Here is a 25746-nt window from a genome sequence, read left to right as displayed (position 1 = left end):
ACAGGTGCGGTGGCCGCAGCTGCGCCGGGAAGAGCCACTCGCCGTTTGCTCGGGGGTGTTCCCAGGCTAGTCCTCTCCCGACCAATGCGAGCCGCCGTTGTTCGTCGCCTGGCAACCGGCGGAGCCAATGGGCGGCGCCAGCGCGGGGCGGGGTGGGATGGGCGTCCGCCGCGGGAGGCGGCGAGAGGCGGGCCGGGCGGGCGGGAGGCTACGCGGAGCTGCGGGCGAGCGGGTGGGCGAGCGGGCGAGCGGGCTGCCTGCCGCCGCGGGTGCGGGCCCGCGGGCTGCGGGAGGGAGGCGCGAGCCGCTCCCGGTGCTGTGACGGTGAGCGGCGGGATTGTGACGCGCAGCCAGCCGGGGAGGCCACCGGGCTGGCCGCGGGCGCAGACACCGGGGCCGGCTCTGGGCGGGCTCGGCGCGGCCGTTGCGGCGGTTAGAGAGCGTTGCTGCCCGCCGCCTGCAGCGGGAGGTGCGAGGTAGGTGCTGGGGGCCCCGCGCCCTTGCGGGATGTGACTCGGGCACGGGCGGGGTCCACCCGGCGCGCGGGCTCGGCGATTTCTCAGAGGCGGCCACAGGACTGGGCGAGCGGTCCACGGCTGCTGCAGGGGAAGGTGCTTCAGAGTGCTCCAACCCCGCGTGTCGGGGAAGAACTTACATCATCGCCCCGGTAGGCTTGCTTGAGAGAAATCATTTGGCCTCGGGTTTCCCAGTGCGGTTGCAATGCAGTGAACGGCGGGCTCAGGTCAGCATATATGTATTCCTCCTCGTGCAGATCGCCGGGTTATGCAAGTCACCTGGGCCCAGGAAATAAAACTTGCCAAGTAATTCCTCATGAGCACCAGCAGAGGAATCTTAGCATCTACCACCCCCCCCACCCCCCCCAGTTCAGGCGCCTTAGTCCTGAGTGTCAGACAGATGACTGGGAAGGCTGATGCAGTGTGAACCGGATTTCCATCTAGAGTCTAGACTGCATGGAAGGTGGAGGGGGTTCCCAGGCCCAATGGGTGGGGAGCTTCCTGCATTTGGGGTTTGCTTCCATTCAGATTAGGTCCAGGCCTGGAATTCGATGAGAATAGTGCTGCCACGGAGTCCTCGAGGGACTGGAAGAAAATCCTTGTAGCCCACGATTAGATCTTGAACGGGAGGGAAAGTTGTGTGTATGATGTTGACACATTTAGGAAGCTGGATAAACTTTGAAAAGATCTGGATTAGAAACATGCTGTCTTGAAATTTAGGACCGAGGCAGATTTGCAGAACCTGGGTCTAGCAAAACTTCATCCATCCAGTCTCCTTACTCCCCTTGAGCTCTGGGGCCCAGGGAGCTTACAGGGTTCTTTCAAACTAAACAAGTAGGGAAAGCTGTGAGCTCCCTTGACACTTTGTCCTGCCTGGTGTGCATGAGAGTTCCTCGCACAAAAATGGTTGTCTGGGAGGATTAGGAATGGATAGAATTCAAGCCAGGGCTTTTTGGTGACCAGTGGGGCCTCTCCAGCTCAGTCATTTTACACCCTTCGTAGCCTCTAATTCCCCATCTGTACAGTGAAGATAATAAGGTCCAGGGAATTAAGTAACCGAGTTAAGCAGCTTGAAGATAAGTGGAGAGACTCGGTTATTCTAGATGAATGTGGAACTCTCCGGGTAACACAGTGAGCCTTGTGACAGGACTGGCTAAGTGCATAGCATCCTGGACTTGCTGAGGCAGGCATTCACAAAATGGGAAAGTTAGCTGGTTGGTTTTTTTTGTTTTTTGTTTTTTGTTTTCCCCAGAGGCCTCAGACTCAGCCCAGTCAAATTATGTTCCTGGGCTCTCTTAAAACCGGACAAACCGGCTCTTTGGCCCAAACTTCGTAGGATACAGATTTTGCAAAAGTGTCCTCATTTAGCATTCAGCTCTGGAGAGAGAAAGACTAGAAAACACCTTCCCGCAGTGGCTTGAAATCATTTCGTGTTTGAATTGGAACAGTAAGCCTAGTATGGCTGCTCATGCCTTTTATCCCAGCTACACAGGAGCTGAGGCAGGAGGATTGCTTGAGTTTAGGAGTGGGACAACATCCTGATTCTATTTAAAAACAAACAACACCCCTTCCTTCTAAATGTCCTCACCCATTCCTTGTGGAACCAGACCCAGGGGCAAGGGTTCTGTTGTTGAGCCATGGGGTGGCATTCTCCTCTGCTTTGGAGCTGGGTTGCATTCTCACTCAGCCTCCCAGGTAGTTGGGATTATAGCCTGTGCCACTGGGCCCAGCGGCAAAAGCGATTTTTAGTGATAGCTCCTATGTCTTTCACAATAGCTGAGAACACAACCTGTTGACTATTTGTTCATAACAAGAGGCTGTGTGAATCCGTTCTGTGTCGTGGGTTATTATGGTTAGCTGGTAATGAGCATACATCTTATCTTAAATTCATGGGCTTATGGGATAAAGCAATAGAGAAATACGTCATCCATCTCATTATTAGTAATGGAAAAACCTAGACTCATACCATTTGATGCTGGTCCAGTATCTTGTATAGTGTAGGAACAGACTTATTATATGCTAATAAATACATTCTTTCAATAAGCATTTATTATCAGGCACTCAGCTGGTACTTGCCAGGTCTAAGGCTCAAAAAGATGTGTTGCCCTGAATGTTTTGTACTTAGGGAGTTTTATGTGTGGAGAAAGGAAAGAATGGAAATGTGGGCGGGCTTTAGAAAAGAAGGCATTTCAGCTGTGTCCTGGCAGGCACTCACCAAGCACCTGGTACAGGTTACGGGTGGCTGAGGGACTGCAGGTGGCTGCTGGAGCTGCATTAGTGCTAACAGTCAAGAGCAGTGCAGTGAACCTTGACCAGAAGGCAATAAGGAATATCTAAACTGTTTTATTGGGGGATTATCTTCTGACACCGTAGAGTATGCCCACCCAAGTCAGTGATTTTCATAGAACGTGGCTGGTAGACTTGGACGGTTCCCGTACTGCCTAAAAGTCGCCGCTTTTTAGTGGACACTTAATTGGAGCCCACAGAAACCTTAAAAAGCAGCAATGGTTCCTTGCAAGCAGGTCTGTAGCAAGTTTTTATGTCAGCCGCCAGTTCACAAAAACACAGAAACTTATTATGGAAGCTTGGGCTTTAGTTTAGGCTTGTCTCAACTAGCTCTTAAAACTTAAGTTAATTCATATTTTTATTAATCTGTGTTCTACCACATGGATTTTTACCTCTACTCCATTCTCTGTATCTAACTCATTCTGCATCTGGCTGGTGTCTCTCTCGTGGGCCTAGGCCCCTCCCTGTGACTTCCTCTCCCTCTGCCTGGAAGTCCCACCTATCCTTTCCTGCTTAGCTATTGGCCATTCAGCCTTTAATCACACCAATCACGGCAACACATCTTCACACCGTGTACGGATATTCCACAGCACAGGTCTTTGTGAATTGTCTTCTGTGTCCAGGGCTGGGTGGTGGAACTCCGGGAGTGTGACTGTCCACCAGTGGACGACAGTCACAGTGCAGGGCAGAGCCCGAGGGAGGGGTGGCCCAGACTTGTCAGGCAAAGCAGTGTGGGGTTCAGATGAGCCACTGTACACGCCCCTCCTCCCTTCAGTCAGACGCTCCCTCACCACACTGCTGGTCCTCTGTTTGTCATGGAGCAGAAGGGACGGTCATACTGTGACCTACTCCAGGGGGTTGTGCTGATTACACAAGTGTGTCCTGGTAATACCCACAAAAATAGTGTATGCTTGGAACACTTTCTGTGTGATAACTGTTTGTAATTAGCCAGGCCTGGTGGCACATGTAAAATCCTTGCAAGCTGGAGGCTGAGGAAGAAGGAGTCCCAAGTTCAAGGCCACCCCGGGCTACTAGGTAATCCCTATCTCAAACAACTAAAGTAAAAACTGAAACGTGACTCAATACAAAATCATAAGTTTACTTAAAATGTGAAATTTGGGTGATGATTTTTGGATTTTTGTTTTTTGAATCTCGATTGTGTAGTTCTCATGGGTGAACTTTGTGGATGATAATGTCATTTCACGATGTCAAAGTCTGGATGTGTCTGTCCTTGACTTTACTCTCCATTGAACACTCTGCAGGCATCTCTGTGTGTCCTGCCCTGATCTTGTCTCTACACGTCTACCCAAACCCAGTTCCCTTAACCTTATCCTCTGTTCTAAGTATACTTTGTCTAGTACCAAAGAGAGCCTTTTACTTGAGAGAATATGATCTTTCGGCCTAACTTCTGGCAAATTTATTTTCTCTCCTTGTTTTCACCAAGCAGCCATCATGACCATAAACTACTTCATTTTCCTTGTCTTTGTTGAGAATTTTTTTTTTATAAAAGTATGTGTGCTTGGTTAATGAAGATTGGGTCTTAGTGGTGGTACATGCCTTTAATCCTAGCACTTTGGAGACATAGGCAGGTGGGTCTCTGTGAGCTTGGGGCTAGCCTGGTCTACACAGTGAGCTCCAGGATAACCAGGGCTACATAGAGAAGCCCTGTTTCAAACAAACAAACTGAAAAAAAAGGGATAAAAAAAGCAAAACAAACAAAAAAAGTACTTTAGAATTTTCTTATTTTAGTTCCTGGAATACAGAGATCACTAAAAAATATTTTTGTGTCAGGTTGCTAGAAATGGAACTTACTTAGAAATATGAAGTTTGGAGGAAATTTGCAAAATGTTGCTCTGAAAGAATTGTGGTCCTGTAATATTCTCATGGTTGGCAGATAATCAGAATCGCGGGGTACCAGCTAGTAACAGAATATAGAGTGCTCTGGGGCTCGGTTTCTGTTGTTCGCAGCGAGAAGACGGCACCTTCAGTGTTCTACTTTACAGACTCTCTATGTAGGATCCAGAATAAAAAGGTCAACATCTAAGAACTGGTTAGCAAGTGGCCATATGATTGTGAGGAAGAGACGGCTCAGGGGATCTTCCATTCCCTAAGAATGCTTGCTGAGTTAGGAGTGGGCCAGGATCCCAGAGTCCTAGAAATTGTGCCTAGTTTGTTTTCTCCCTTCCAGGCTTATAGCTGGCTGTAAAGTATCTCTTAGTTTCTTCATCAGTAGAATAGGGTTGTCCCCACTCACTGCCTTCCTATGGCCATCTAAGGAGCAAGGGACTTAGCCAGTGAGCCTCATGTGGTGGATGCTGGGGTTGCCATCTTCTCCATTAGCTAGCATTATATAAACAGATGGTACATGCGTTCTTTATTCTCATGCCAAGGATTTTTTGCCAGTCTCTGGATAGCTTCATAGATCCTGAAACTGTAGCTAGAGCTCCTGGTCTTTATACTTTTCAGGGAAGATGTAAAAGAGTTGAATCCCAGAACCCTTGGCTCATTGTACCCTGTGACCTTAAGGACTGGAAAGAATTTCAAATGTTTTTTGTTTTTTGTTTTTTGTTTTTTTAATGTGCTAAACAGTATGCATTTTTAAAATTTATAAAGGACTTCAGCTATGAAGAATGAACTAGTTTGTATTCCTTGGTTCACCACACATTGTGTGTGTGTGTATGTGTGTGTTTATGTGTGGGCCACGTGTTGTGGGTGAATACATGCACAGCACGCTTCTGTGGAAAGTCAGAGGCTGACCTCAGATGTGGGCCGTTGGGTGCTTTCCACCTTTTGTTTGAGACAGGGGCTGTTACTGACCTGGACTTTGCCCCATATTGATGGAAAGAACTAAAGAAAGAGATCTCCTTCATGTAAATCTTTATCTACAGCTGTAAACCTGGAAGAATAATAACGGCTACAGCAGTCTAAAATCCTCACACATCCTGCCCCACTCAACTCAGAATGTCCTGAGTAGATGACGGGAATTGTCTGAGACTCTGTCAGCATCATAGAATAGCATGGCTAATGACAGGCTACTTATGTGACCACCCATGGGTTTGCCCAACTTTGCCTACCATCTCCTGGCACCTGGCTTTCCCGTGGGTTCCTGGAATCCAAAGTCAGTTCCTCAGGCTCGAGAGACAAACTCTCATGGCACATTTTTTTGTTAATTAGTTTTATTTTAATAATAAAGCCCATCAAATACAAAGGGAGGCTTTGACAATAACCTCTAAAGAAGACCCTTCCATCCCTATTTTCATAAGGCAGTGATCACTGAGTCTGCATCGTTCTGTGTCTTGTAAAAATCACATTTTCCATATGTGTACAATTGAAAGCCAGGTGTTGCATGCCCTGTCTCTTGGAAGGACCTTTGTGTGGTGTGTGCTTTATAATTCAGCTGCTGTGTGTCGGTGGGTTTCCAATAGCTGCGTCACAGCCGTCTTGGGAGGAGGTCCCACTTGTCCCTTCTGCTGTTGGAGGATGAGTGCTTGGGTTGTAGTGGGGTCATACCTTGAGCTGTGTGAAGCACTCTCCTGCTCACAGACCCACCTCCCGGAGTGCATGTGCGCTGCACAGTGTGGCACACTGCAGCAATAGTGAAGGGTACGTGAGGAAGTCCCTGTAGCGTACAGTGTGAGGGCTGTAACTACACGCAGGCCCCGCTACCTGTGTTAGAAAGAAAGCAGCTGTCTGACGGCCCCTTTAGGCTAGGAACATCATATGTCATGAAATCCTTTGTCATAATTTGCATCCCACATGATTTTATTCAGCCTTTGCCCATTGGGAGATAAGATTACAATTCCGTGTTTGGCAGAGCTCATAGAAGAGGAGATTGCTGCCAGGTAGTGCAGAGCCAGATGGCCAAGAGAGCGGCTGTGCGGACCAGGGCAGGAATCCCTGTGGGGCTCTCTGCTCCTCATTAGCCCTGTGACCCTGGGTGCATTACCTAACCCAGCTGCCTTAATAGTCTTCGCATGGAAAGGAGTTAGTCCTGCATACAGAGAGGGGATGCCGAGGGGTGGACTTGGACATATGTGTGAAGCTTGTAGAACAGTGTCCTGTGTTCTGGTTGTATTTTGCTTAGTGCTGTACCTGTTGTCTAATTAAGTACCTGCAGCAGACTTAAGAAATAGGTGTTGTGGTTCTTGTCACACAGGAGAGGAGACCAGCTTGGAGAGATGGTTTGTGGGAAGTCAGAATAGGATCCCAGACATGTGCCCAGGCCTAGGAGGCCATCACAGTTTATACTGCATTCCTAGCTGTAAATCTTCCTGATAGCCATACACTCAACATGCAGGCAAATCAATAGCAATAACAACAGATTTTTTAACTTTGGCCCTTCTGGTATGTGGTGCTGTTTTCTTTATGAAGAATTCATGCCGGTGTAGGTACTGTGTGCTCATAGATACATCACTGGAGCTCTTCTGAAGAGTTTGCATCTGTGGAACATGTCTATAGTACTGTTCCATACAGGTGAAGTAATTTAGATTTTAAATTTGTAAAACTAAGAAGTTGAATTTAGTGTATTTCTGTACGTAGTTAGCAGAGGTGTTTGTGATTTAATTAAAAGCTGTAGTCTACTCTAGAGTGAAATTACAATTAAAGGTGTTACTCATATTTTAATAATCGAATTTTGTTTTTGAGATTAGTGATGTAAATAAAGCATGATGATAACTGAATCTTCAAGTTCTCTGACTGAATTTAGAAGATTACTAATGTTTAAAGATTTAGTTTTAACAATTTTATTTTCGTATCCAACAATCTGGTAACTCAACTTGGTGATATTTTAGCAGAATTGTTAGTGAGCTATCTACAACTCATGTGCAGCATTTAGAAGGCCAGCTGGCTCCATGGTACTGTGTTCTTGAGCAATGGAAAGCTGTTCTTCTCTGACACTTGATGGGTGTTTGTTGTGGAACTCTGATGAGGTAGTCATTGTGCCTTCTCAAGCTTGAATTGCAAGTCAACTTGGAAAGGACACTTAGAGAATGCACAGTGTAAAGAGGCCCTAGCCATGAAGGTGAGGTCTCTGCCACATTCCTTTTCCCCTTGTAGATAAGGACAGGCCTAGGGTGAGCAGGATAGGAGAAGAGGGCATTAGATAGCACTTCCTCAAGCATTGGCTCAGCATCTGCATCTCCCCATTGCCGCTCTCTTTCATACCCATCTGCCAGTGTGGACACACTGACTTGTCACAAGTTGTTTACTGGAGTTCTCATTGATTACTGTTGATCATTTATGGGTTTATTTAGCTGAGAGTGCAGCTGAAGAAGATGGAAGGAGGAAGAATGAGAGAGATCAGGAAAGAGTTGGTGGCTGGACTAGCAGAACTGTGTGGGGGCCTCAGGTCCTTGAGTGGAGATGTGTGGGGTCCTGCTGTTTGTCAGGGCCTTGGCTACAAAGACAGGGACAATTCCTACTTCCCCAGATGACCATAACTAGTAGGAAACCGTCCAACATATATATAGAAATATTTAATAGTACAGTAGATTCGATTCTTCATAAATCCAGTCATTGGCATTTGTAGCTCCTGGATATATTTAAATTAGTTTTAGAAAGGACTCACAAATGTATCTTTAAAAAAAAAACTTACATTATCTACTAATGAATAACAAATTATTCTGAAGTTTACCAGAGCAAGCATGCATTATCTCCCGGCTTCCATACAACAGGAATCTGGGCACAGCTTAGCTAAATGCTTCTGGCTCAGGCTCTCATCAGGGGCCATCATCCAGGTATTATCCAGGGCTCAGGCAAAATCCACTTCCAACTTGGTCCTGGCTCTTGGCAGGCCTTGTGTCCTTTTGTCCACAGATGTCAGTTCCTTGTCACATTGGCTCTCAGGGCTGCTCACAGCAGGATGGCTTGCTTGGTCCAGAAAAGAACCTGACAGTGAAGGAAAGGCTCACATGGAAACACACATTCATAGTGAAATCATCTCATGTCACCTGTACTGTGGAAGCCTTTACCTAGGTGCAGATGACCCAAGGCTATCCCACCCAGCAGGAACGGGACTAAGGGGTTTGTAGAGCCTGCCTACACCAGAGCTCTACAGATTGTTGGTGTGTTGAGAACCTGACTCTTCAGAAAGGGTAACAAACTCCTCTGGTGGAAAGGATGAATATAATTAATCAGAACTCAATTGTGTGTGTGAAATGTCTTAGTGTTGACATGCAGAGGGTTCACAGGCTTGCCTGGCTTTGAGACTAAGTTCTGCAGGAATGGTGTGTTCTAAATGAAGTGACTTAAGATTGATGAGAAGAGCTCACTCTTGTGCCCGTCTTTCTGACCTGTCAGCATTGTAGGTGGTTCCCACACTGCTGAAAGGTGGTGGGCTGCCAGGAGCCCAGAGTGCTGAAAACAAACATAGCTCAGGCATCCAGTTGATCTCTCTGATCCCCAGTTTCCAGCATTTGACACAGGAAACCTAAGCACAAACTGAATCTGGCATAAAGCAAGATGCATTTGGAAACTGTGTCTTTCTGAAAAAGCATTGCTTTTGGGATGGGTGAAGAAGTCACAATAGAAGCCCAGAAGCCAGACTCGAGGCCTCAGGTCCCTGGGTAGAGATATGCTGAGCCTGCTCTATGCCTGGACTTGGTGCAAAGGCAGAACAACATGAAGTGCAGGTGTCTCCCTGCTTCCTGGATTTCTCTCTGGATTCCATCCTAGAAATTGCAGCTAGATCACTCTTAAGCTTTGCATAATTACTCCTCCCAGAAGGCTCGTCAGCCCTTGCTATGTTTATGTATGAAGGGCACAACATTGGAGCCCAGAACCAACTGCTTCAAAAGTGGTAATGTAACCTTTTTACTGAAGTTATTGCTGTTTTCTGAAATTAATATTTTTTCTTATGGACACAATTGATCAAAATCTGTTGGAAATAACTCCCTTAGGAGAGTTCATCGATGGCTGTGTCCGTGCAACCTTGGAAATAGTGAGTAAAATGGCGTCTCTGACGTGAAAAGAGAAAGGTTTTTGTTTAAGCAGTTCTGGGGATGAACCCAGGGCCTCCCATTCTAGGCAAATGATCTTTGAATGAACTACGTCCCAGCCTGAGAATGCTGTAGATTTTGTGGATTTTGTTCCCTCTAAATCTTAGATGAATGAGATAGACTTGAGTGCCATTTAAGTTCTTGATATTTCAGTCGTAAAATGTGCACATGGGCCTGTGCTGTCTTGGAGTCTGGACAACTCTCCTAGCAACTTCTCTCAGTTCTCATGGTGTGTAATTTGTTCCTTCCTTAGATTGTGTGGGTGTGTGCGCATGTGTGTGGGTGTGAGCATGTACATGAGAGAGAGGAAGGGGGAGAGAGAGAGAGAGAGAGAGAGAGAGAGAGAGAGAGAGAGAGAGAGAGAGAGAGAGAGAGGAGAGAGAGGGGAGCTAAACTCAGGCACAGAGAGAGGCCTTCAGTTTTAAGGAGCAGGTTAGTGATCTCACTTTGGTACAGTCTCTGTGAATGAGGAGAGCCACACAGCTCTTTTCTGCCATGCAACAAGCATTCTTGGAAAGAGCTTGGAAAGAGCAGGGTGTCTCCTCAGCTCTGTGATTACAGTGGCTTAGGTCACTGCTAGTGTCTATGAAGACAACAGATTACAGTGGACTAGATCTCTGCTTGCTGTCTATACTGATAGCCTAATTCTGTGGATTAGATCACTGCCTGGTGTCTATGGGGACAGCCTATTTCAGTGAGTTAGGTCAGCTCAGGTGTCTATGCAGATAGCCTATTACAGTGAATTAGATCTCTGTCCAGTGTCTATGTGGACATCCGGGTCTTTGGATTCCAGGTCTTCCAAATCAGTGTCCCCCTTTCCTTGAGAGCAGTGGTGCATTCCTGCCTGTCTTGGAATCCTGTCACTTACACGAGCAGAGCTGTGTTTAGGTGATGATGTGAAGGCTGCTCTTGATTGTCATGCTCACTCGTAGATATGAGTGCACACCCAGAAAGGATTGCCTAATGGTGAAGACCCACTCTGATTGGGCAGCTACATCCCATAGGCTGGCGTTCCAGACTGAAGGAGAAAGCCTGTCCGTGTGGATAGTCACATTCCCATAATCCCCCACCTCTGGCTCTGTACCCCCCCCCACCAAGTAGAGTGATGTACCTGCTCTTCTTGACCACACCCTCTTCCCTCCCTCCCTCTCTGGTAGGATGAAATCTCTGAGCCTGTGAGTCAAAACAAATCCCCTTTCCTCCTTGTTTATCTCAGATAGTTGGCCATGGCAATGAGGAATATGGACACAATGAACTCAAACTAATTATTCATCCCTTCCTTGTGCCAAGCAGTGTGGTAAATAGTTCATGCATTGCCTCATTTAAGGTCACTAAGGTATATGTCACCATTATGAGACAGGACCAGTGAAAAACCAGGGCTCAGAGAGGTGAAGTCGTCTACCCAACACCAAACTGCCACAGATACATGAGTTTGTTTACTCTTGTATTGTGTTTTGCTTAGAGCCCTGAAGGCCTGGAGTGACAAGTTAATGTGTTTTTCTTACTTGGTGAAGACATCCTTTTTACCTTTCTCTTCATAGTGCTGGAAACATCCACCAAGGGATAAAGTAATTCTGGATACCTTCTTTATCATATCACACAAGTAGAGCAAGGTGCCATTGCTGGACAGCATGATCTGTGTGCGGTGTGACATGTGGATTGCTGCCATGGTGTCTGCTCTGGAGTATGGTGCGATGCTCTGTGATGTAGAAGTGCCTGGCTTCTTCTTTCTCCACAGGTTCTTCCTCCAGGACCCGTCTCCACTTCTTCCAGACACTGTTTCTGTGATTGAACTGTGGTGTGGCACTCATCTTACCTGAGCTGTTGCAGGAGCCGTGTCACTGTCACAGACTTTACTGCTGACACCTGTAGTGTGCCCAGTGTAATAAAAATGGTGCTACTTAAAGCACAAAAGAGCTCCTGTTGCCCTCCTGCCTCAGACCCCCTCAGCAGCTTCTCAAGCCCTCAGAAATCCAGCTTGGCACCCTCCTGTCTTGCTCAATGTGCCCCAGGCACACTGACCTTCTGATTTTTTTCTTACTTGACAAGTTTAATATGTATGAAGTCTTTCTATTTCCCTTTCTTGGGCTACACTGGTTACCTATTGTCTTGAGACCAACTCCATAATATTTATGTCTATGTTTAAATGTCACTCTCTTGTGTCAGCAGTGACCAATGCCTCAGATAATCAGCTTAAAAGGAGGGAAGATTCATTTGTGTTCAGAGTTTCAGAGGTTTGCATCCATGGCTGGCTGGTTCTGGTCCCACTGTCACAGGCCTGAGGTGTGGGTGAGCATGCAGTGGGAAGCACACAGTAGAGAACACTGGCTCACCTTGTCACAGACGGAAGAGGGCAGAGCAACATACAGACAGCCCAAAGGACATTCACCCCAGTAACTGATTCCTCTAGGCTGCACCCCTAAAGTCTCCAGTACCTCCATTAATGTTTCCAGCTGGGGATCTCTCCTTTAACTAGAAAGCCTCCTAGGGACATTCGTGTTCAAACCAGAACTGGTCCCGCCCAGTGTCCCTGACAGAGCTAGATATTCCCCACCACAGCACTTTGATGTTGTCAAGATTTTCTTTGACGTTCTAATCTCTAAGTTATGTTTGCTTCTGTAGTGTGTCCTGCTTACCTTTCCCAAAATGTGAGCTCTAGAGAACTTAACTTTCATTGTGCCTAGAAAGTGTGCTTGCTGTGTAGTGGTAGTGGGCGCTCGGGCCAGACTTAGAGTGAGGGCAAGCTTTGACTAGCCGTCACTAAATCATGGCATGTTTCTGTCCATGTTAAATATGCAGAGAGTTCATGATCATGAGCCTCCATCCCATGGTGTGTTATGATAAGCTGTTATGCTGTGAAACACTCTGATGTGGTAAACTTGATTTGACTTGTTAAGTGTCGAGTTATAGCATGTAGTCAAGAGCGTAGACTTTACACATATAGCGTAATGAATTGCACGTGTACCCGCGTCATTGAGCCTCAGATCAAGATGTTTCTAGAACCCCAGAAGGCTACAATATACTCTCTTCAGCCCCTCTTCCCTCAGGGTCAACTGCATAATGTTTCTTTAAATTAGCTGCTAACACTTAAAAGTTGGACGGTTTCATGCTAAAGCACAGAGCCGTCAGCATAGGGGCTGTCATCTCTTGACTTCAGCTCACTGTGGCTGAGAAGCAGCTGTCCAGAGTGTCACACAAGTCCTGCCATCTGCCCACACCCTTCGCCTGACTGGGAAACCTGTTGCCAGTTGCCAATTATAATCATTTGATTGTTTTTCTTGTGGTAGAACTATGGCTCATCCGTTAAAAGGTGGAAGCATGGACAGTAAACAAAAGTTACATCTTAATTTGGTCCACTTTACTCACCGAAGTCCTAGATTGTGATATTTCTTATCCACTTCTACTTGTCCAGTTTTGTTTAGACCTGTACAGTGTCCTATTGTGTGAGCCCGTTTTCCGTGAACGTGCTCCTGCCTTGATTTTCCACAATGAAGACCACTCTGTGGATGAATCTCTGTGCACATTCTCTTCTTAGGATAAGCTTGAGGGTAGTGCTTTCGGACAGCATTGTCAGCTTTGTTCCTGCGGTGTGCAATGCTGTTTCTTTCCCACTGTGCGCCTTGGAATGTAAAAGATGTGCTGATATAATTAGGAAAAACAAAGCATGGGGGTGATGGGGGCAGTGGCCTAGAAGGCTCATCTTCTTACCTTCAAAGCATGGGGGTAATGGCCTAGAAGGCTCATCTTCTCACCTACAAAGCATGGGGGCAGTGGCCTAGAAGGCTCATCTTCTCACCTACAAAGCATGGGGGCAGTGGCCTAGAAGGCTCATCTTCTCACCTACAAAGCATGGGGCAGTGGCCTAGAAGACTCATTTTCTCACCTACAAAGCATGGGGGCAGTGGCCTAGAAGGCTCATCTTCTTACCGAAATAAATAAGTTGTTTGCGGTATTATTATCCTTATGATTATCCTTATTTTTAGTATTATTCCCTATGACACTGCTGTACCTTAGAGTCAAATCAGGTATCATGTATCTTAGGAAACCTCTAACCTTGATACATATATGTATAGTTTGTAACATGCAGACACACACACACACACAGCCTCTGTGTTTCTGTGTTCTAGTTTTCATTTTTGTTGTTGTAATTAAACATCTGGATCAAAATCAACTTAAGAGAGGAAGGGTTTATCTGGTTTATAATTCCAGGTTATGGTCTATCATGTGGCAGATCCCAGAGGGTAGGGCCTGAGATAGCTGGTCACAGAGGTAGGGCCTTAGACAGCTGGTCACAGAGGTAGGGCCTTAGACAGCTGGTCACAGAGGTAGGGCTTGAGACAGCTGGTCACAGAGATAGGGCCTTAGACAGCTGGTCACAGAGGTAGGGCCTTAGACAGCTGGTCACAGAGGTAGGAGCCTGAGACAGCTGGTCACAGAGGTAGGAGCCTTAGACAGCTGGTCACAGAGGTAGGGCCTGAGACAGCTGGTCACAGAGGTAGGAGCCTTAGACAGCTGGTCACAGAGGTAGGAGCCTTAGACAGCTGGTCACAGAGGTAGGGCCTGAGACAGCTGGTCACAGAGGTAGGAGCCTGAGACAGCTGGTCACAGAGGTAGGAGCCTTAGACAGCTGGTCACAGAGGTAGGAGCCTGAGACAGCTGGTCACAGAGGTAGGAGCCTTAGACAGCTGGTCACAGAGGTAGGAGCCTGAGACAGCTGGTCACAGAGGTAGGAGCCTTAGACAGCTGGTCACAGAGGTAGGAGCCTTAGACAGCTGGTCACAGAGGTAGGAGCCTGAGACAGCTGGTCACAGAGGTAGGAGCCTTAGACAGCTGGTCACAGAGGTAGGAGCCTGAGACAGCTGGTCACAGAGGTAGGAGCCTGAGACAGCTGGTCACAGAGGTAGGGCCTGAGACAGCTGGTCACAGAGGTAGGAGCCTGAGACAGCTGGTCACAGAGGTAGAGCCTGAGACAGCTGGTCCCAGAGGTAGGGCCTTAGACAGCTGGTCCCAGAGGTAGGGCCTGAGACAGCTGGTCACAGAGGTAGGGCCTGAGACAGCTGGTCACAGAGGTAGGGCCTGAGACAGCTGGTCACAGAGGTAGGGCCTTAGACAGCTGGTCACAGAGGTAGGGCCTTAGACAGCTGGTCACAGAGGTAGGAGCCTGAGACAGCTGGTCACAGAGGTAGGAGCCTTAGACAGCTGGTCACAGAGGTAGGAGCCTTAGACAGCTGGTCACAGAGGTAGGAGCCTTAGACAGCTGGTCACAGAGGTAGGGTCTGAGACAGCTGATCACAGAGGTAGGAGCCTTAGACAGCTGGTCACAGAGGTAGGGTCTGAGACAGCTGGTCACACCATATCCATTGCTAGAGCAGCAAGGAGTAAAGATGCAGATTCTGCTTCCTTGCTCTTTCGGTGTTTTGGTTCAGCAGGCTGTCTTCACTCTTACACAGTTGGGGTCCCAGCCTGTAAGATGGTGCTTCCCACATTCACATACCAACCTGATCTAGGTAATTCCTCCTTGAGATTTCCTCCCCAGGTGATGCTAGGTTGTGTCCGTTGGCAGTTAAAGCTAAACAGCACACTAGTACCTAGTATTTTCTCTGTGTAGATAGGAGCAAGTGCTACAGAACCTTTCTGTTGTAACGGACATGTAAATGGACTGCAGAGATGGCTCAGTGGTTAAGAGCACTTGCTGCTGCTGCAGGGGATGTGCTCATGGTTCACATACATACATTCAAGACATTTATAAGCATAGAAGTGGAATAAAACTCAAAAGAAATGCAAATGACGCTTTGCGTTCACTGGGCTTCATCTTTCAAATTGGATGCCTCTGTCCCTTGCTTTCTAAGGAGATGCTCACGTAGCATGACAGAAGCCACTGTACACGCTTCAGCCCTGAACCACCTCCTCAGGTACCCTGGCTCTGGAGACTGCTATGGGAGATTGGATGACTGTTACAGATCCAAGTCTGTGTACAGGTAACGGAGTCTAAACGGCAGACACCATCAAAGAGGGGTTGTTGAGAACAGTATAAACTCATTACCACAGACACAGGAGACATGATGACAGCTGTCCATGGTTAGCACATACCCAGTTCTCATTTTCAGTAAAGTTATAAAAAGCCAAGCTGGCCTATGAGTGGACAACAGATTATTTATCACCATTTTTGAGGGAAATTTATGCATTTGTAATATACTTATTGACTCCTTCAGTCTCTAATTCCTTTAATCACATCAACTGAGTGTCATAGACAAGTGTTTTTTTCCTACTTTTATAAATCCAATAGTGAAGTTATGGTGTGAATCCATTTAACCATCTACCAAGACACAAAGTCAATTTAATTGTGTCTTTTGTTTTTTAAAAAATAAGTGTATATAGATTTCACACAAGTGTCTTTGCCCTAACTTTAAAATATTTTGTATGTAATTCAGAATCTTTGGTAATGGAGATTATTAGATTTTTAACTGTCTGAATTTATTTTTTACTTTCAGAAAGCAAAAATCTCCATCAATATACCTCAGAAACAAAGATGTCTCCATCAAGTTTATACTCCCAGCAAGTGCTATGCTCTTCAATACCTTTATCAAAAAATGTGCACAGTGTTTTCAGTGCCTTTTGCACAGAAGAGAACATTGAACAAAGTATTTCATATCTTGATCAGGTATTGTGTTTTTGTAAGAAGCAAGAACATGTTATATACCCGAAAATATCAAAGCTACAAGAAGTGTTTGTCAAGCCTGAGTGTCATTACACAGTGACCTGCAGAGACTGTGGGGATCTATCTCCTAGGCTGACACAGGTTAGCTGCTGTGCTTGCAGCAGCCAGGCACCCTCTGTCCCAGGCTCCTGTACTCAGGAGTCTAACCCTCATTTCATTGATGAAAAATTGGGATAACTCATGCCAGGTTGTAGTGGCATCTTGCTTTGCCAGTGGACTTGCAGTGGTGGCCACATCCTAAGGGCGTGGCTTCAGGTGCAGATGTGACCCCTTATAAGGAAGAGGAGGGGCTGTCTCTTGTGACCAAGTAAATGCAGGCAGACTGGTAGCACTGACTCTGGGTGGCAGATGTCATGGCGGCTCAGCAGCGCGGGCTGATCATGGGAATCAGCCTGTGTTGGGCACCAAATGAAGGTGGGGTTTAAATGAGTCCACGAGACCCAAGATAAGTGGTAAGCTGATATTTATTAGGGAGGCACTTACACAAATAATAGTAAATAATCGCCGAGGGCTTCTGCGTCAGAAGATGCAGTCTCTGCCCTTCTGATGCTCTCCCCACAACTCAAGAGAGCCAGTCAGCCCCTCCTCTTCTTTATGAGAGGTCATTTGTGCACCTGAAGCCTCGCCCTTAGGATGTGACCACCACAAGTTCACTGGCCAAGCAAGATGCCAGTCCACCAGGTCATAGTGATTGTTCAGCAAAGAATGTAAGGTTGATTAAGTGTCCGTTCTCTGACAATTTAATACTAATGATCTAGGAATGGTTTTCCCGTTTTCTCTTTTTTTCTTTTTCACTAAATTGTCTGTTAGTCCTAAGAAACAATTAACTTACATATTGAAAGTTTCAGTGGACAAGTTAGCAACTGTGTATATTGTGTACTGCATGTTTCTAACTATGTGTCCATTGTGGAATGGCTCGGAAGTGCACATAGTGAGATGTTTTGTGTCAGTGTGACTTGGGTGTAGCCTGCAGTGTTCGAGAATCAACATTGTTGCTAGCTTATCACCATGCAGTTCAGTAGCTCATTTTGGCTGAACTGAAACATCCTGTCCTTTGACCAACATCTTCCCAGAGATAACTGGCTGGCCACTAAGAAACCATTCTCTCGTCACAGGAACTGACTACCTTTGGTTTTCCTTCCTTATATGAAGAATCCAAAAGTAAAGAGACAAAGAGAGAATTAAATATAGTTGCTGTTTTAAATTGTATGAATGAGCTACTGGTGCTGCAGCGGAAGAACCTTCTGGCCCAGGAAAGTGTGGAGACGCAGAATCTGAAGCTAGGCAGTGACATGGACCACCTGCAGAGCTGCTATGCCAAACTTAAGGTACCTGTTGTTCATCTTCCTGCCTCAGCGCCTGGCCACAGGGCATGGTGCCACAGGTGGCCATGGGTGGGCTTCAGAAGAGATTCAAAGCTGTGTTTAAAATCTGCCATTCTTTTAGTCGTGGCTAACAGTGATTCAAGTCACTTGCATGGGTCAGTTACTGAGCTTTTTGCTGTGTATGCTGAAGGCCTTGATTGTCTTGTCTGGAGACTTGCTGAAGCTGTCGGAAGTCAGGAAATACAAAGGTCTGGGAAGAATCAGGTTCTCTCACCTCCTCCAATCTTTCTTAACAAAGCCGATGCTTCCTAATGTGTTGGTTCCAAGAATATTCCCGAGGTGTGTATCCCAGAGCAGAGTGCAGGGGTGGAGCAAGCAGACAGCAGCCGACAGCAAGGAGTCTGGAGTCCCTGTGGTGGTGGTTCTTCTTCTTCTTCTCTCTCTCTCTCTCTCTCTCTCTCTCTCTCTCTCTCTCTCTCTTTCTTTCTTCTTTTTTTTCTTTTTGGTTTTTTGGTTTTTCAAGACAGGGTTTCTCTGTGGCTTTGGAGGCTGCCCTGGAACTAGCTCTTGTAGACCAGGCTGGCCTGGAACTCACAGAGATCCGCCTACCTCTGCCTCCCGAGTGCTGGGATTAAAGGCGTGCGCCACCAACGCCCGGCGGCTCTTGTTCTCTTGTAACCCTCTCTGTACAGAGGGAAACGTACTTTCTATTGGGCCATGGACCTGCCAGCTTAGCGTACAGTGCTGTTGCTGGTTGCTTTCTTTTCTCCTTCATAAAAAGCTTCTCTGTGTGTTTGTGTAAGAAATACAATCCCCTGAAAGAAGAGGAATAAGTATTTGAACCCTGGTACAGTACAGACTTACACTGTAGTTGTGTATTATTAAAAGCATAAAGCATAGGAACCATTTTCCTCAGTACTCGATCGAAGGCCTTGCTTGCGAGCACAAAGCCCTTGGCAATGGCTCTCTTGTGCTTGGTCCTTGGCCCTCTTCTGTATATCTTCTTCCTATCCCACCCCCGTCTAAAACAGATAAGAAAAGCAAAAGAACCTTGACTTCGGGCTCCTAGGAGAACTGTAGTCTCTGTGTAGTATTTGCAGGGTAGTTGCGCATGCCGTCAAGCGCATGAGGTTTGCACTGCTCTGCTTGTGAACGCCGAGCACATTTGGGGAAGCCCTAGAGAAGTGATGCTCCGTGGCAGGTGCTCCTTTTAGCCCATCACTGAGATGTGTCTTGTCTGTCCTTAGACCAGGTGCAATAACTCTGTCTCTCTCTAGCAGTGCTTTTAGCTTCCTGTACATCCTGTTTGCCAGAAGGACAGGGAAAGTAAGGACTCCATGTGTGCGTTGGCTAGCTGGGATGGAGAAGGAATCAGTGCTCTGTAGAGCTGTGAGCTGTGCCTGCCACATTGTTCCCCCTCCTCTTCTCAGGACCTGGATGCTAATCAGGCTGATCATGACCTAAAACCTGGAAGACAGCGTTCTTCTAGCTGAGTGTCATTGGCCAAGTGCCATGTGAGTAGTTAGTGTCCAAGTGTCCAGCTGTGCAGAGGTGCAGGTTAAGTTGGAGTGACTAAGGAAGGCCTTTTAGGAATGAACTAGAACTACCTAAAACAGATTGTTCTATGAGGGTGCCTTTTAACTTGGATTTGACCTGGGCCAGATCTGTTATTTGACTTAGCTGAGGACAGAAATTTGTAAGGTTTCTAGATCTAATGTGATTAATTCATCAGGTACTGGAAAAAGAAAATCCAGTCCCTGCTCATGAGTTTTCCGACTAATGGAGTCCAATACGTGAGGCCACAGTTGGAATTATTTCAGTGCGCGCACACACACACGTGCTCACCGTGTCCCATTTTCCTTATATCTACGGTGAACAGCACTGCAGTGGGTGTTCAAGTGTCTCTGCATATGGTGACTGAGAGTCCTTCAGACGAGACCCAGGAGTGGACTGGATTATGTGGTTTTTCTGCTTTTGTTTCTCAAGGAACCTCCATCGTGACCTCCTTAGCATCAGCCTCAGCTTACCAGTGCGCAGTCCTCTCTGCTTGCATCCTTGCCAGCATCTGGAGTTGTTTATCTATAACCTTGGTGGCAGTGGCCATTCTGCCTAGGGTGATGTGGAATCTCACTGTAGTTTTAAGTTGCATTTCCTGTAGAGCTAATGATGTTGGGCACTTTTTATCTACTTACTGGCCATTTGTCTTTCCTCTTTTGAGAACTGCATAGTCCAAACTGTGTTTGTCCATTTATTGATGTTTAGTATTTTAAGTTCTTTTTATAGATTGTAAATGTTAGTCTCTGCCAGACCTGTAGTTAGCGTAGATTTTCTCTCTTTGTTTCCCTGCTCTGTTCTGACTGCTTCCTTTGGTGATTCTGTGATGTCACTTGTCCGTTCGTGAGGTCAGTTTCTGTGTCATTGGAGTCCTTTTCATCAAATCCTTGCTAACCCTCTGTCTGAAATACTTTCTCTGTTGTTTGCTCTGGCAGCTTCAGAGTTTGTGGCCTCACGCTAAGGTCTGACATCCTTTTGGAATTTGTTTGCATAGGATGGATGAGGGTCTGTTCTATTTCCCAGCATAGCTTATTGAAGAGACTGTCCTTTCTCCAGTGTATATTTGTTTATACCATGGTCAAAAATGAGGTGGCTTTGTGGGTTTCTCTTGGGGTCCTGTGTTGTGTTCGATTGACTTTCATGTCTGTTTTCATGGCAGTACTATGCAGTATTTTCATTACTGTGGCTGTGTTGTATAATTTGGAATCGGTTTTATGGCACCTTCAGCTGTATTCTTTCGGCTTGTGATTTATGTATTCTTTCCGCATGATTGCTTTGTCTTTGTGTTTCTCTATGAATTTTAGGATTTTTTAAATAATTTCTCAGAGTTCAGATTTGAACTTGTGCAGTGTGAAGGATAGTATTCCTAGTCTCTTCACACTCAGTGGCATTTGTTGTTCCCTAAAGGCAAGCATCCCCAGAGTATGAAGCCTGCTGTAGATGAGTGTGCTCCTAGCGTGTGAAAGCCTTACAGAGAATTCTGGGAGCTTCAGGGATAGCAGCACAGAGGAAGAGCCTTTTAAGACCATGTTGTAGTTCTTGTATATAAGTAGAATAAAAATGAATTTAAATAAGGCATGTGATTTTATATATTGAACTTGGTAGTAATTGCTTTAAGTAAGCTTGAGTGTGGCTCAGAAGTTGGACTGTAGTTCCCAGGTTAATGTGTGGTTCTTGTCACTCCTGAGGACAAGTGGCATATTTTATGTTCCAGGAACAACTGGAAACCTCAAGACGAGAGATGATTGGGCTTCAGGAGAGAGACAGGCAGTTACAGTGCAAAAACAGGAATTTGCATCAGCTTCTGAAGAATGAAAAAGATGAGGTGGGTTTTCTGTTACCTTGCATGAGGTGAACTATTGGTTTTTAGAATTTGAGGTGTGACATAATGGCCACTTCACCTTTTAAAAAGAACTGTCTATTCTGCGTCACACTAGCATGGTGGGTGGCCACGCTGTGCCCGTCCTCTGCCCTGCTCCAGGAGGACATGAGCCCATGGCTGGCGGCAGGCAGGGCCCCTGTGCTGCCCTTCGGTCCTCTCTCATTTCTCTCAGGCACAGGAGAACTGAGAGCACGCGTCGTTGTCTCCTCGGTACTGTACAGAGGCAGCGCTCCACACCTCCCCCCTTGCATCAACCCCTCTCCAGCAAGGCCTCCCTCTACAGGGAAGGCCTCTCAGTGGCTCTCGCCTAACCAGGGCCATGCACATGCTAGGCAAGTGCCCTGCACTGAACTGTCCCCTTTCTCCTCTCGTGTGTGATCTTAAACATTACCCTTTTTTATCTAGCAAAGAATTAACCTGATTAAATGGCCACAGTGTGGAACACTTAGTGCCTAGGATGCACAAAGCTGTGGTGATTCATATTAAAAATTTCACTTCTAACTCAAAATACTCCAACTCTAATATGTGCTTGGTAGGTACCTAGACCTTATTTTTAGCTGAATCCTGACAGCACTGTGATGACATGACACTGACCCCTATCCATATAGTAGCTAAAAAAATATTATTTTCAGTGTTTTGTTCTTTAACTCAGAGGCTTGGAAGGGAATTTATTTCTATTTTCTTTTTTTTTTAATGTGTGTATGTCTGTTTTACCTCCATGTCTGTGTACTGTGTATGTGGCTGGTGCCTTTGGAGGCCAGAAGATTGGGTCCCCATGGAACTGGAGTTACAGGTGTTTGTGAGCCACTTTATGGGTACACAAGCCAGGTCCTTTGCAAGAGCAGCAAGTTTCTTAACCACTGAACCATCTCTCCAACCCCGATAATCTATTTCTTAAAAGCCTATGATTTCTTTTTATGCCATTTAATTAGTATTTAATAGTGAATAATGAAGCAGGGCATTGGTGATGTCACACGCCTTTAGTCCCAGCCCTCGGGAGGCAGAGGCAGGCAGATCTCTGAGTTCAAGGCCAGCCTGTTCTTCAGATCGAGTTCCAGGACAACCTCCAAAGCAATACAGAGAAACCCTGTCTCAAAAAAACAAAACAAAACAAAACAAAAAAAGTGAATAATGACTATCTAACCAAGGTTACTACATAGAAAATTGTGATATGATGTGTTGATTACATTTAGTTTGAAGTTTGTCTTTGGTCTGGAGTAAGCTAAAACACCACTCTATGGCTAGGATTGAGATGGCTCTAAAGAACAAAGTACACTTCCTGTCAGGAGCTGCCCTAGCTGAGCCTGGTAGCACAGGTCTGTAACCCAGCCGCAAGGGAGGTGGGCAGGAATTGAGAATCAAGTCCAGCTTGGACAGCCTCCAGGTAAAAAGCAGTCTGGGGGTGTGGCTCAGCAGTAGGCGCTAGCCTAGCATGTGCTGGCCGGCCAACTCAGAAGAATAGCACCTGACCTAGCTTCCCAGCGGTGGCTGCTCAGAGAGAAGACAGCTTGCTGGCAGCTGCGTGCCGCTGTGTATTGTTGTCGTTCACTGGTAAGAAGTGAAACTCATTATGAGGGAATATGAGCTAGGACCAGTTAGGACTGGTTTTACCTTTTGAATTTATGATTTTAGTGGATGCATCACCACTTGTTTGATAGAAAGTGTTTTGTCTTTCAGGTACAAAAATTACAAAACATTATAGCCAGTCGGGCTACTCAGTATAATCATGATATGAAGAGAAAAGAGCGTGAATACAATAAACTAAAGGAGCGGCTGCACCAGCTTGTTATGAACAAGAAGGATAAAAAAATAGGTATGACGCTTACCAAGAGTGAGCCTCGTGCCTGCAGGGATGTGCCCATAAGCGCGAAGGGGTGACGTACTTTCATACATTGCAAGGTTGCCTTTAGAATTTAGGTATTTCCCTATAAACTGGAAACTGAGACAACCGGTTTGTGGAGAGAAAAAAAATAAAAGCCTGGGTCATTTAGTTTGTCTTATTACTTTTGCTATAAGACAAAGTGACCGAGACAACTTCTAGGAGAGTTTATTGGGCTTCCAATTTCAGATAGTAGTCAATGACTATTATGGCAAGGAACATGGTGCTAGAGCGTCGCTGAGAGATCACATCCTGAGACAAACGATGAGGCAGAAAGAGCCAAAGCCCAGCTCTAGTGACATACCTCTCCAGCAAGGCCACACCTCCTAACCTTTGCCAAACAGTTTCATCGCCTGGGAACCAAGTACTCAAACGTATGAGCCCCGGGGGCCATTCTCATTCACACCAGTGCACGTGTATTTGCCTAACATGATGGGTTTGGAGTTGAAAAGTAAGCCAGAGGACACTGACTCCCATAAAGAACTGGAACCCGAAAGCATCACAGTGGTTTCTGAATGTCAAAGAAGGGTGATTTTAGAGTTGGCTTTGTAAATGGCAGCAGCAGCAGCCTGGGGTGGGTAGCTGTTTCTTTTCCCAGCCCAATCAGAAGAGATAGATTTCATTTACTAGTTCAAAATCAGAATAACTTTTTTGTTATGAAAGTGAGTCTGTCTGTATCTGGGGCAGATGGACATTAGTGCTGTCAAATTTTCATTCCTGTGAGGTTGACAACACTGATGGGGTTAGCAAGTCAGGCAGGGCCTTCTCTGTAATGCCCGAACAATGAGGAAGTTCAGCATGCTTCCTCTGCCATTGCAGGGAAGTCCCCTAACAGCATGTAGATAGGCAGCTGTGGCTAAGTTCTGGGAAAGCTGTGTGTGCTGGATGCTGTGTTCCCTCTGTGAGTACATCCCTGTATCCTTAAGTGATGTCATGTACAGATACTGTGTTCCCTCTGTGAGTACATTCCCTGTATCCTTAAGTAATACCATATACAGATACTGTGTTCCCTCTGTGAGTACATCCCTGTATCCTTAAGTAATGTCATGTACAGATACAGTGTTCCCTCTGTGAGTACATCCCTGTATCCTTAAGTAATGTCATGTACAGATACTGTGTTCCCTCTGTGAGTACATCCCTGTATCCTTAAGTAACACCATATACAGATACAGTGTTCCCTCTGTGAGTACATCCCTGTATCCTTAAGTACTAGAGGGTATGTCTCTCCTTCCCTCTGGCCAGGGAAAAAGTAAGGTTAGCATTGGAGAAGCTTGACAAACCCCAGGTTATTCGAAGGGCCCTGACCTGTGTTCCAGGTCAGCTTCAGTCAGACCCTCATGTGTCTCATGTGTGATAGGGTTTTAAACATGTGGTAGAGATTGATTATGTTTGTGCTTACATTTGTAGCCATGGACGTTTTAAATTATGTGGGTCGAGCTGATGGAAAACGAGGCTCGTGGAGGACTGATAAGACAGAAGCCAGGTACAGACGTGTAGCCTGCAATGTGGCCTGGGTTTGCTGTGGCCATGTGTTCTCACACGAGTGGTTTCTCCCCCAGGAATGAAGATGAAATGTACAAACTTCTGCTGAATGACTATGAGTGCCGCCAGAAGCAGATCCTAACGGAGAACGCTGAGCTGAAGAAGGTCCTGCAGCAGATGAAGAAGGAGATGATTTCTCTTCTCTCGCCCCAGAAGAAGAAACCCAGGGAAAGAGCAGAGGACGGCACAGGCACTGCTGTAAGTGTTCCTCTCCAGCCTCAGCCCAGCGGCTAACCCACGCCATGCAAACCCCGGTTCTCCCTGAGGGCTCTGCTCTGCCGTCTGTAGTCACGACAGCTGAAAACTGCCCTGCACATCTCCAGGCACATCCTGGAAGGCATCTGGAGATGACCATCTGGTGCTTCATGAGCATCATCTTGTTCATATTTCTCCTGGAGGAGATGATTCAGTGTTATAAGGCTTAAAATGTTACAATAATCTGACTATACTTTAATTTTACCCATCTTAGATGCTAGCACAGCGTACACAGCAGGAATCAGATTGGATTTGTGTCTGCACTCAGGCACCGTGCCGTATGTGATGGTCTTCACCCCTGTTGTCTCTTTGGAACTAAAGAAACATTCAGTCCACACCTTTATTGAAGCTTTATTGTTCTAAGTCCTGAAAAGACAAAGCTAAGGTTTTGACAGTTCCCTCAAGAAGCACTTTGGGAAGGGGTAGACAAGTAGAGATATGGTTACCACATGCGCAAAGTGTGGTGGCTGTTGGCTGCTCAGTCAAAGAAGACATCACAAAGAGGGTGGCTGTGGAGTGGCTTCTTCCACAATGAGTAGATGCTCTCATGGAGAAAACGGAGGAGTGCCTTCTTGACTCAAGTGCCTGATGTAGGAATCCAAGTTCACAGTGGTGAAAATTGGAAGATGGCAGTTTGATAGAAGGTCTGTCAACTGCCAGCCAGGCCACCAAAGTACATTTTGTAAGCCTGTGTTCAAGGATTATTTATTTTGTGGGCTCTTAAATTGGCCATCTGAGAAGTCCATTTAAATATCCTTAATACACAGGACACAATCCTTTGTGACCCAAAGTGGA

General features: G+C 46.2%; 1 protein-coding gene across 3 annotated transcripts in view; it reads left to right on the top strand.

The window, feature by feature from the left end:
• Window positions 1-232: 232 nt before the first annotated feature.
• The window catches only part of Ssx2ip (SSX family member 2 interacting protein), a 39879-nt gene continuing 14365 nt past the window's right edge, over window positions 233-25746 (top strand). The window contains exons 1-8 of one of the 3 annotated variants that reach the window (XM_027395921.2): window positions 233-476; window positions 15646-15774; window positions 16288-16457; window positions 17630-17842; window positions 21108-21218; window positions 22953-23088; window positions 24562-24637; window positions 24714-24894. In XM_027395921.2, the coding sequence (XP_027251722.1) occupies window positions 15732-15774; window positions 16288-16457; window positions 17630-17842; window positions 21108-21218; window positions 22953-23088; window positions 24562-24637; window positions 24714-24894 (930 nt within the window). In that variant the 5' untranslated portion in view covers window positions 233-476; window positions 15646-15731. The remainder of the gene's footprint in view (window positions 477-15645; window positions 15775-16287; window positions 16458-17629; window positions 17843-21107; window positions 21219-22952; window positions 23089-24561; window positions 24638-24713; window positions 24895-25746) is intronic. The other 2 variants (XM_027395920.2, XM_027395918.2) reach the window with 2 other exon arrangements.

The sequence above is a fragment of the Cricetulus griseus genome (assembly GCF_003668045.3).
Source record: "Cricetulus griseus strain 17A/GY chromosome 1 unlocalized genomic scaffold, alternate assembly CriGri-PICRH-1.0 chr1_0, whole genome shotgun sequence".
In the NCBI taxonomy this organism is placed as follows: Eukaryota; Metazoa; Chordata; class Mammalia; order Rodentia; family Cricetidae; genus Cricetulus; species Cricetulus griseus.
Note: the sequence above shows the minus strand (reverse complement) of the source record. Positions and strands in the feature narration are given on the sequence as shown.